The 11,784-nt window shown below is 35.6% G+C and overlaps 1 protein-coding gene across 5 annotated transcripts in view; it reads left to right on the top strand.

Moving 5' to 3' along the window:
• Rnf138 (ring finger protein 138) overlaps positions 1–9,538 on the top strand; it is a 23,570-nt gene extending 14,032 nt beyond the window's left edge. For 3 of the 5 annotated variants that reach the window (XM_031365060.1, XM_031365062.1, XM_031365064.1), the window contains 4 exons: positions 624–680; positions 4,477–4,588; positions 7,546–7,653; positions 9,353–9,538. In XM_031365060.1, the coding sequence (XP_031220920.1) occupies positions 624–680; positions 4,477–4,588; positions 7,546–7,653; positions 9,353–9,421 (346 nt within the window). In that variant the 3' untranslated portion in view covers positions 9,422–9,538. The remainder of the gene's footprint in view (positions 1–623; positions 681–4,476; positions 4,589–7,545; positions 7,654–9,352) is intronic. The other 2 variants (XM_031365061.1, XM_031365063.1) reach the window with 2 other exon arrangements.
• The last annotated feature ends 2,246 nt before the right edge of the window (positions 9,539–11,784 follow it).

The raw sequence follows: 11,784 nt of genomic DNA on the forward strand, positions 1-11,784 counted from the left end.
CATTACGGGTGGTTGTGAGCCACCATATGGTTGCTGGGATTTGAACTCAGGACCTTCGGAAGAGCAGTAGGGGCTCTTACTTGCTGAGCCATTTCACCAGCCCAACTCTTACCTGCTGAGCCATTTCACCAGCCCAGGGTTTTTGTTTTTGGGATAAGGATTCACTGTGAGGTAGTGGCTGGCCTGGAATTCTCTGTAGTTTAGTCTGGCCTCAAACCTTCCTGCCTCAGCCTCCTGCCCTGCTATAATCGATTTTAAAAAACATGAATGAATAGGAATTCAAACTGTTTTACTTGATTTGGAAAACAGTGCCATGGATATTTAGTATTTTATGACTACTTGAAATTTAGACTTTTTTTAAAAATATGGATGTGTGTTTTTCCTGTATGTGTACCCAAATGTGTACCTGATGTCTAAAGAGACCAAAAGGTATCTTCAAACTGGCAGTAAAAATGGTTGTGTGCTGGTAACTGAACCTGGATCCTCTGCAAGAGCAGCAAATATTCTTAAGTGCTCAGCTATTTCCAGCCCTTGAAGTTCAGGCTGGTCATTTTTATTATGCAGATCACATTAATGACTCTTATGTATTATTTATTATTATTTCCCCCCCTGTGTTTCATAAGTAATAGGAGTGAAACATCTGCATCTGATAACATGGAAACTTATCAAGAGGATACAAGGTAAAATTTTTAAAATTCTACTTCAATAAGTAATATTGTTGAATAATACAGATTTTTTAATTTGTGGTGGTTAAGAATTTAACTCAGGATTGAGCATGTATTCTATATTGAGCATTCACTATGCCTATGAGCTATAACCTTGAATCCTCATAATAGATTGCTCTGAGACAGGGTTTTGCTGTACTTCTTAGGCCGGCCTTAAACTCATGATACTCTTGCCTAAGCTTTCAGAGTGCTTGGAGTTTCAGGCCTGTATAATACTAGATTAGCTATTAGATTTTTATTTAAACATTTTAAAAAATTCATTGTGTGATTTGTGTTTGTGTGTGTGCATGTGTGTGTATGTGTATAATAAACACACATAGAGATCTAGAGGATAGCTTGCTGGAATTGGTTCTTTTTCCACCATGTTGGTCCTGGTGACTGAACTCAGGTGGCAAATGTCATTGGCTGCTGAGCTACCTCTCTATCTAGCCCAGGTACTGTATTTTTAAAACAAACACTCAGTTAAATCACTGACTGTAGTGCTAGAAGTTAATGCTTCAGAAGTCAACAGAGCTTAAATAGTTATTGCTTTCTTTTTCTTTTTTCTTTTTAATGATTCATTTATTATTACATGTAAGTACACTGTAGCTGTCCTTAGATACACCAGAAGAGGCTGTCAGATCTCATTACGGATGTTGTGAGCCGCCATGTGGCTGCTGGGATTTGAACTCAGGACCTTCAGAAGCACAGTCAGTGCCATCTTACTAGCCCAGTTGTTGACTTCAGGAACATATAAGAGCCGGGTAGTGGTGGCATATGCCTTTAATCCCAGCACTTGGGAGGCAGAGGCAGATGGATTTCTGAGTTCAAGGCCAGCTTGGTCTACAGAGTGAATTCCAGGACAGCCAGGGCTAAACAGAGAAACCCTGTCTCGAAAAAACAAAACAAACAAACAAACAAAAACATATAAGAACTTACCTATTTTCTTGGTCAGATTTTTTTCCCATGCATGATTCAGGCAAAGGTGTCAATATTGAACTGTTCTTGCTTGACATTTAGAGGTATTAAATCCAGTGGTGCTTGATTCTTGGATTATTTCAAAATACTCTTGTCTTAGGGTTTCTATTGTTATGATAAAACACCATGACAGATGCATCTTTTTAACTTTTTTTTTTTAAGATTTATTTACTTATTTTATGTGTATGAGTACACTGTAGCTGTACAGATGGCCCTGAGCCATCATGTGGCTGATGGGAATTGAACTCAGGATGGCCCGCTTGCTCCAGCGTAATACACTGTAGCTGTCTTCAGACACACCAGAAAAGCGCGTCAGATCTCATTACGGATGTTGTGAGCCACCATGTGGTTGCTGGGATCTGAACTCAGGACCTTTGGAAGAGCAGTCAGTGCTCTTACCCGCTGAGCCATCTCGCCAGCCCCAGATGCATCTTAAGATAGAGTTTCTGGAGAGATGGCTTAGTGGTTAAGAGCACTGACTGGCCAGGCAGTGGTGGCCCACGCCTTTAATCCCAGCACTTGGGAGGCAGAGGCAGGCGGATTTCTGAGTTCGAGGCCAGCCTGGTCTACAGAGTGAGTTCCAGGACAGCCAGGAATACACAGAGAAACCCTGTCTCGAAAAACAAAACAAAACAACAACAACAACAAAAAGCACTGACTGTTCTTTCAGAGGTCCAGAGTTCAATTCCCAGCAACCACATGGTGACTCACAACCATTTGTAATGAATGGGATCTGATGCCTTCTGGTGTGTCTGCAGAGAGCAACAGTGTGCTCACATACATAAAGTAAATGAATCTAAAAAAAAAGAAAAAGAAGATAGAGTTTATTTCTAGAGGATTAGAGCCTGAAGTGGTGTAATGAATACTGACTATTGACAGCTAGAGTAGCTCTCATTTTGATACACAAGGAAGAAGTAGAAAGAAAGCACATTATCAATCTTCTGAAGCTCAAACTCTGCCCAAAGACACCCTTTGAACAAGGCAACACTTACACATTCTTTCCAAACATTAGTAACAAACAGGAACGGGAGCCTTGTTATTTAAACCACTGCATTCTTGCTATCAGTATCTTTGGGTTTTTTCTTTTGCTTTTTAAGTGACTTTTGTTTTAGGTTGTTAATCTGAAGTAGATCAAAGTTAGAATTTGATGGAAATCCTTTTTAAGCTATATTATTTTGTGTGCTTTGGGGAGGGAAGTAAAGCACATTCTACTATGCATTTGTTCAGGTCAGATAACTACTTGTCCCTTTATTTATTCAGCCTTCTCAGTGGTCTGTGGAGTCTGTAAACTCTTTTTTTTTTTTTTTTTTTTTTTTAAGAATTATTTTTTTAAAGATCTGTCTGTCTAGATACCTTATCTAGATGTCTGTGTGTCCAGTGTTAATGCCTGCACGCAGAAGAGGGCATCAAATCTCATTACAGATAGTTGTGAACCACCATGTGGGTGCTAGGAATTGAATTTAGAGTACCTCCAGAAGAGCAGCCAGTGCTCTTAACTATCATCTCTCCAGCCCCTTTTCATAGGAACTTTCTAAAATGTTATAGGACAGTTAGAAACTTGAATGGGTACCAGTGACTTGGCATCACATGAATGATTACAGTTAAATTTAGATTTAACTTTTTTTTTAAAGACTTATCTATTTTATGCATATGAGTTCACACTGTAGCTGTACAGATAGTTGTGAGCCTTTATTTGGTTGTTGGGAATTGAATTTTAGGAATTCTTGCTCTGGTCAACCCTGCTCGCTCAAGCCCAAAGATTTATTTATTATTATAAATAAGTACACTGTAGCCGTTTTCAGTTGATCTCATTACAGGTGGTTGTAAGCCACCATGTGGTTGCTGGGATTTGAACTCAGGACCTTCGGAAAAGCAGTCAGTGTTCTTAACCACCGAGCTATCTCACCAGCCCTGGAATTAACTTCTTAAACATGGTCCTGTATTTTGTTTGTAATTGTTTGGAGATAGGTTTCATTAGGTAGGTAAGGCTGATCTTGAACTCATGATCATGCTGCTTCATATTATATTGCAGGGTCTTTTGTGGGACCTTAATAAAGACATGGAGACATCTATATAGTATAAGGCTGTTGACCTCTTTGCTGGGGCAGTTCTTCAGCTAGCCTATCTAAACTTAATCTGGCTTCTTCCACTGTGTCTCTGTCACACACCTTGCTCTGTTTGTTCTACCTTCCTCTTCCCAGGTCTGCCTCTTAGCTTGGTCCTTCTGTCCCAGCACCAGCCACCGGTTCTTTATTATGCAAAAACCACACCTCTTATTCTTCTGTTGGCCTCAGAGGTGACTTGGTCTTTCTTTTTGGACCATTGAAGAAGCAGCAAATATTTGCATTTCCTGCACCACCCACCCAGCAATTAACAATTGAGAACACACAAATACACTGTCTATTCTGTTGATGAAATGTCTGGGTTATCCCAACAGCTTCAGCCTCTGAATAATGAGAATTATAGGCATGGGCTATCATACCCAGCTTTTTCCCTCCCTTGGTTCTAGGTGGGGGGGGGGGGGGGGGGGGGGGGGGGGGGGGGGGGGGGATATGGACTGAAACTATAAATACTAGTACTGTATAAAGTGAGACTATAAGAGATTCTACTCTGAATCACATGTTGAATAATTTTATAATTATGACTGTTTTAAAGCACAACAATACAACAGTGAGTTGTAAACAATAGGTTAAAAACAGGAATACCTTGTGCGTGTGTGTGTGTGTGTGTGTGTGTGTGTGTGTGTGTGTGTGATGGTTTTGAATTTCAATGTCTCATTTGAATTGCTTTTTAGTTCTTCTGGGCATCCCACCTTTAAGTGTCCCTTATGTCAAGAGTCAAATTTCACCAGACAACGTCTATTGGATCACTGTAATAGTAACCACCTATTTCAGATAGTTCCTGTGGTGAGTACATACATTCAAAAGAATCTTTTGCTTAAAGCATGTGGTTCCATGTGTTTCTCTTGTATTTAAATGATGAACATGGGGCATTTTTGCTAATAATTGATTGTAATACAATAATGAGATTTAAAATTTGATTACCTCATGTAATCAAGATAATTATTGTGAGGTAATGTAGACTAGTCTAGGAAAGATCGAAAAGTGATAGTCATTGTTATGTTGTGGCAGAACCAATGCTGTTGGGTACTTTGTTCTGCTGGATGCAGAGGACTGAATCCATTCATGCGAATCTGCTGCACAAGACAATGTATGTGTATAAGTATAAGAAAGTTGGGCTGGGCATGGTGGCACATGCATTTAATCCCAGCACTGGGGAGACAGGTAGTTGACACCAGCCTGATCTCCAGTTAGTTCCAGGCCAACCAGAGCTACACATTGAGACTTTGTCTCAAAAACCAAAGAGTAGATTAAAACCAGTATAGTTTTAGTTGTATCTTTGGAGAATCTTTTACATGAATGTTTAAAGCAAGAAGTCAGAGTTTTTATCTTGATGCATACTTATGTCATTTTTAGGGTAGATCTATGTAGACTGCAGGGTTCTAACATTATGGTCCCAAAGAAATCATTTTAAGTATATTTTTTATAGATAAGTGATTTTTTTAACTCTAGACAGTAAAAGAGAAGATATTAAGCTGGAAATTTTCTTTTATTTCCTTTCCCTTGCACTTGCCCCAGAAGCATCCTATTACTAAAACACATCTTCAGCTCAGTCCCCTTTAAAGATTTATTTATTATGTATACAGTATGCATAGATGCCTATAGTCCAGAAGAGGGCATCAGAGATTCATGGTTATAAGCCACCATGTGGTTGCTGAGAATTGAAATCAGGACCTCTAGAAGAACAGCCAGCATTCTTTTTTTAATTTTTAAATTTTTTTATTTTTCTTTTTTATGGTTAATAATCTTATTTATTCACTTTATATCACGCTCATTGCCCCGCCCCATGTCACCTCTTCCCAATCCTTTTCCCATCCTCCTCCCTCCCCCTTTCCTCTGAGAGGGTATCTCCCCACCCTGCAGTCAGTGCTCTTAACCTCTGACCATCTAACTCTCCAGCGCCCCCCATCTCCAGCCCTTTCAAGTTTTTTTCTGATAAATATTTGTGATGAAGTCTTACTTAGTTGCCCAAGCAGACCTTGCAGTTGTATTATTCTTCCTGCCTCAGCCTCAGGAAGAAGTGGTTCTATATATTTCTTTACATGTATACAGAGAAAGGTTGTTAATTAAAATTTGGATTTAAGTTATTAATACAATATATTTTTGCTAATGATTGATGACAAAATAAGACATTAAATTTTTATTACCTCATATAAAGGGAAATAATATTGTGAAGTAAAGGTAAGGTAGACCAGTCTACAATAGAGCTAGGGATTACAGGTTTGTGCAATAACAACCAGCTTCTTTAAAAATAAGGAGTAAAATATATTAACAGTATTAGCCATTCCTCTTTTTAGTGAATATACTAGAAAAATACATGAAAAAAATGCCCAGATAACTACTGGATTTTTTTCAATTTCTGTAACCATTCATTAGAATAGAAGGGGTTAAATAAACAAATATACTATCAAAGAAGTATATGGGAAGTCTTCATATTTAAGACATCTTGCTTATGTAATTTGCAGGGTTTTTTTTCCTGCATAACATCCTCTGTATTGTCAGCTTTGATTAGAATCCAATTATTAAAGTTTTATATCATTTTAATTCTGTCATCTAGTCACTTTTAAAAATGTACTTCATTAAAACTTTGAGTATAGCCGGGCAGTGGTGGCGCACGTCTTTAATCCTAGCACTTGGGAGGCAGAGGCAGGCGGATTTCTGAGTTCGAGGCCAGCCTGGTTTACAGAGTGAGTTTCAGGACAGCCAGAGCTATACAGAGAAACCCTGTCTTGAAAAAAAAAAGAAAAAAAAAAGCTTTGAGTATAGTTTAAACTTTATAATTTGCCTCATTTTTATTTTTCATGTAAATGAAATCAAGCTAGTAATAATTCTGTAATGGTTACTAATTAGATCAAATAATATGTGTTATACATATGGTAGTTAATAAAAACTCATTACATTGATGTTAGTATAGGCTACATATATTTTTTAGTCTTATAACTATAGAGATTTAAGTAATAGAATGTCCATGGTCTCTCTTATTAGTGTCATTTTCTATGGTAATTTGCTTGGGATCACAAGTCCAAGGCCAGCCTGGGCTCTATAATAAGACCCTGTTCCAATCTCTGTATACCATCCATTGCTTTCTGATTTCAGTCATACCTTAGAGACATTGTAGGTTTGAGTACAGATCACAGTATTAAAGTAATTATTGACAGCTACAGTGTACTTACATATAATAAGTACATTAAAAAAAAGAATTATTAATGAAGGCCAGGTGTGGTGGTGAATACCTTTAATTCCAGCACGTCGAAGGCAGAGGCAGAAGGATCTCAGTGAGTTTGAGCCAGCTTGGTCTAGATAGCAAGCTCCAGGATAGCTGGAACTACATGAAAGACCCTGTCTCAAAATGCCAAAAAATAAAGTAAAAAAATCGGTGTGAATTTAACTATACTTTTTTTTTGAGTTTTTAGTGAATATAAATGTTACGATTAATCTGTATATACTGTCTGTTAAGTATGCAGTAGTATTATGTCTAAAGTATATATATTATCTGAATCAAATGCTAAATAGTATTAATGGTTATTTGTGCGATTGGAACAATGGTGTCAAATAGACACTGTGTAGATACGAATTTTCAATTTTTAAAGAAATGTAATATCTGCAAAATGCAGCAAACTGAAGCACAATAAAGTATACCTGATGTTTTCAGTAACATGAGCTTGTATTTAATGCTCTCAGTAATTATATAATGTTTCATTATTTTTGTTATTTTTTTATTTAAAACAATCTGTTTCTCATAGACATGTCCTATTTGTGTGTCTCTTCCTTGGGGAGATCCTAGCCAGATTACTAGAAATTTCGTTAGTCATCTAAATCAAAGACATCAGTTTGATTATGGAGAATTTGTGGTAAGTGAGTTCTTCAAGATTAAGAAAGTTAATTTAACTCTTTCAATCTGGATTTGAGTTTTCAGGCAAGTTGTGGAATCAGACTGCTTGGATAAAGAGCAAGTTGCTGTATTTTTAGTAGTAACATTGTTAAGCTTTGTGGAAGTTCTGAGAGTTGAATTTATTGTTTATACTAGAGAGATAATTACTGGAAAAATAAACCCCTTAGTGCAAAATGAAGGTTTAAGTAAAAATTATTTAGAAATAAAAGAAATTATACCTTCTTGAAAAGTAAAATTGGTATAAACTGTGTGGGAAGATGTGTTTCAAATATAGAGTAAAATAGAGCAAGCACATGAGGCACAATTGCAAACCAAACCAAAGAAACCCATCAAAACTCAGATTGTCCATTTAGGAAGGGCAACAAGGGCCCTTAGAACAAAATGGGCCAGTTTCTTCTCATACTCATGAAAAATTTTCCATTATTAGTTGTAAAATTGTACTTTATTTGGCTTATGTGTAGTTAAGGACTTATTTAATAAATGATTAATTCTAGAAAAGAATAACTGATGCCTGTTCAGGTAAACACAGGCATGCGTAATTTTTATTTTTATGGAATTTGCTGTTTTAGTCTACTATTTTGGAATAATTTAAATGTTTGTAAAATTTACGTGTGCCACTTTAGTGATTTTTAGGAAGTAATTGTATTTTACTATTAAGTTTCCAGTTTAGGAGCAGTTATTGTGTCTGGAGGGCTATATTTAGAAGAGCAAAATAGTTTTTTTCAACCAATTTTAATCTATTTTTTTGTTTTATCTTGCTATAGAAAACTATATTTCAGTCGTCAAGTGAAAGTCTTGATATCTTTTAAAGCTAACCCATGTGACATAAAATAAACAGCAAATAATGTTTTTTAAAGATAAGGTTTTTGCCAGCCAGTGGTGGCTCATGCCTTTTATCCCCGCCCTTGGGAGGCAGAGGCAGGCAGGTTTCTGAGTTCGAGGCCAGCCTGGTCTACAGAGTGAGTTCCAGGACAGCCAGGACTACACAGAGAAACCCTGTCTCGAAAAACAAACAAAGAAAAATAAGGTTTTTGGTTGTTACTGTTGTTTTGCCTTGTGGGTTTGTTTTGGTGCTGAGGTTTGGACTCAGACTCAGTACATTCTAAACAGTTGTTCTACACTGAGGTACTAAACCCAAAGTCCTAAGGAGTCACTAAGCTGAGTTCCATGCTTAGGTCTATGCTGTGGTTAAGAAGCTGTTATTCAACTGATAATTTATTACATGTTTATTTTTCTTAAGCTTACTTTCCCTTCTACAAAGAAATGTTTTGTAGAAGTGGTACATACTTACCATATTATTAGTTTTAATTAAGTATAATTTTGGATAGCATAAAGTATGCTCTGCTGAGCAGAACAGTTATTAGTTATTACTAAGTAATTATAGCTGTATTGAAATCTTATATTTTGTTACATTAATTTTTGAGATGGGGTCCCATTATGTCTATGCTGGTTTCAAATTGCTGGGCTCAAGGTATCCTCCTGCCTCAGGTTCCTGAGTGGCTGAGAATATGACACATACCATGGTGTTCAGTCTTGCATTTTATAGTATACTGTACATAAATTCCCTTGTATGCAAATGTATATGAAGATGTGCAGTGCATTAGATAAATTGAATAGTTGATGACTTTCTTGTTGACACGTTACTTTTTTTTTTTAAGAATCTTCAGCTAGATGAGGAGACCCAATATCAAACTGCTGTGGAAGAGTCTTTTCAAGTAAACTTGTGATGTGTATAGACATCTGCCTCCTTGCAACCTACAAGTGCCATCTTTAAGGAGAAGACAAAGTCACCGTCTTCAGTAATTTGCTGTGCATATTAATAAAAATAATAATTCAGTCTACTATATTAGGTTTTTAATTGAAAGTAAAGGTGGGCCACCCTAGTTCCATTCTCTAGACAGTTACTTTAACAACATGGAAGGGTTGTGTTTCACTTGTATGGTGAAAAGGGAATCTCTTGTCTTTTTCTTCCTTGTCTTACATATTCTGAATGTTTCATTAAGTTGTTTTTGGTATTTGATATAGTTCCTTCTATTTAGTACAGAGATAACAGCAAATTCTGAACAATGTGATTCTTATAAAACTAATAAACCTGAGCCATTTGTTAGAACTGCAGAATGGAATCTTGAAGTGCTAAGAGGGATAATCCAAAGGGATTTTTTAAAAGTGTAGATTCTAGCTGAGGAATTCAACAATAAGAAAATTGTATTTATATAATGTTTAGTATTTTTGAAGATTAGTGAGATTTCTTTAATAATTTTTACTTTGAAAGCGTACATCAAGGAACATCAAGAGAAGAGAAAAAGTTTTCTTTGGTGGTTAGTATGTTATTTCAATCTAGGTTGAGTAATTTGTAAGCCTAAATGTTACACCACAGTTCTTTGTAGTCAGTATTTCTCACTAGCTGATGAAACTTTTCAGCCAGTGAATGATACATTCAGTTAGTTTTTTAAAAATCCAAAGTTGCATATGTATGTGGATATGTACATAGACTTTTGCATGTATATATACACATATATATCTTTGCCTAGAGTTTGTCAGGTTATGTATAGAATTTCTATTAAAGAGTTTTAATAATGGACAAGCAATATAGGATGGAAGTATTTATCTCCTTTGTTAAAAATTTTGTATGTTACCAAGTTTTTAAAACAGTAAGCCAAATACTATGTGGTACAGTTGGCTGTTATTACACCCGAAAAATGTCAAATGGTGCTCACTTGTTAGGTTTGAAATGATGCATAGCTGATTTGTGGTGAGAGATTTTACCAGCTACTGTTTTACTACATTTTAGTCAAAACAAAGTTTGTTCTTAATCTTTGGTATAAAAGATTGTAGAGAAGGTCAAGCCACAGTAAAGGGTGAAGGGGGGAATTCTGACATTCCACGCTAACGTAACACTGTTATGCTTTCTTTAAAATAACTAAACGCAAAAGAAAATCTCTGAAGTAGTTTGCTGCTAATATATACATATATTGTAAAAAAAGGTATATTTTGATTTTCTTAATACCCTTGCTGACTTTTCTACAATGAATGTTTTTTAACTTGATTTAATAAAAATGTTAATTTTGGATGTGCAGTTTTGTAAAAACCTTTTTCAGTTAAACAGTAATGACTTTATTTATGTTCAATAATATAGACTCACAAGAAGCCATACATCTTGATGCCTTTTTTCTGTCATTCTTGAGTGTGATGTTTACTGTGTTCTTTAGCACTTTGAGTTAACATACAAGAGTGTAATTCTAGGAACATCTATATAATGAATCTTTAAAAATAGACGTCTGTCCACAGTTCTCTGCTTTAATTTGGATACTTTTAAAGTATACTTTTAAAGTTTTATTTAGCCAGTCTGTTCCTAAATCATCCAGGGATGTACAAACTTAAAGGGAAACTTGTATTAGAGATCATTTTGGAATCCTGTTTTGAAGTCTTGTGGATGAGTTATATTAATATATTAATAGCTTTTTCATGAGAATTATTATTTTTTGCATTAACTTGAGTATGGAAAGAACTTTTAAATTCTTTTGTCAGTGGATTAAGAACAAAGATTGACTTTACAATTTAATTCATGGAATGGGGGAACCCTCAATAGTCTTGTTCAGGATAAAGGAGAGAAGCTATAGCAATATGCTGATACATCAGTTTCACAGTACCAGTTAGGAAAGCCACTTTTCCTTCAACTCAGTTTAGTTTATGTCCATCAATACAGTGTTAATTGAGATGTATTGCTTTGTTTTTCAATTAAAAATGGCTTTCTCCTACTTGTGTGTATTAATTAAAATTTATCCTCAGACAAACATTTTTAGGTCTCATGAGACCCTACAAAACATGTAGGAGATTTTCCATTATTTTCACTTGAAAAAGTTGTCAGGCTGTTAAGTGCTGATAATACTACTGTACATTGGGTTAAAATATACATTGGGTATATATATATATGTGTGTATATATATATGCCATATATATATATATACACACACATGCATATGTATGTGTGTATATATATACATATACACACACACACACATTGGGTATAAGATTTTGTTTTTATGTTATTTCCAGTGTTAAACATCTGTATAAAGCCTTTTCATAAAGT

This window comes from Mastomys coucha, unplaced genomic scaffold (genome assembly GCF_008632895.1).
Source record: "Mastomys coucha isolate ucsf_1 unplaced genomic scaffold, UCSF_Mcou_1 pScaffold13, whole genome shotgun sequence".
In the NCBI taxonomy this organism is placed as follows: Eukaryota; Metazoa; Chordata; class Mammalia; order Rodentia; family Muridae; genus Mastomys; species Mastomys coucha.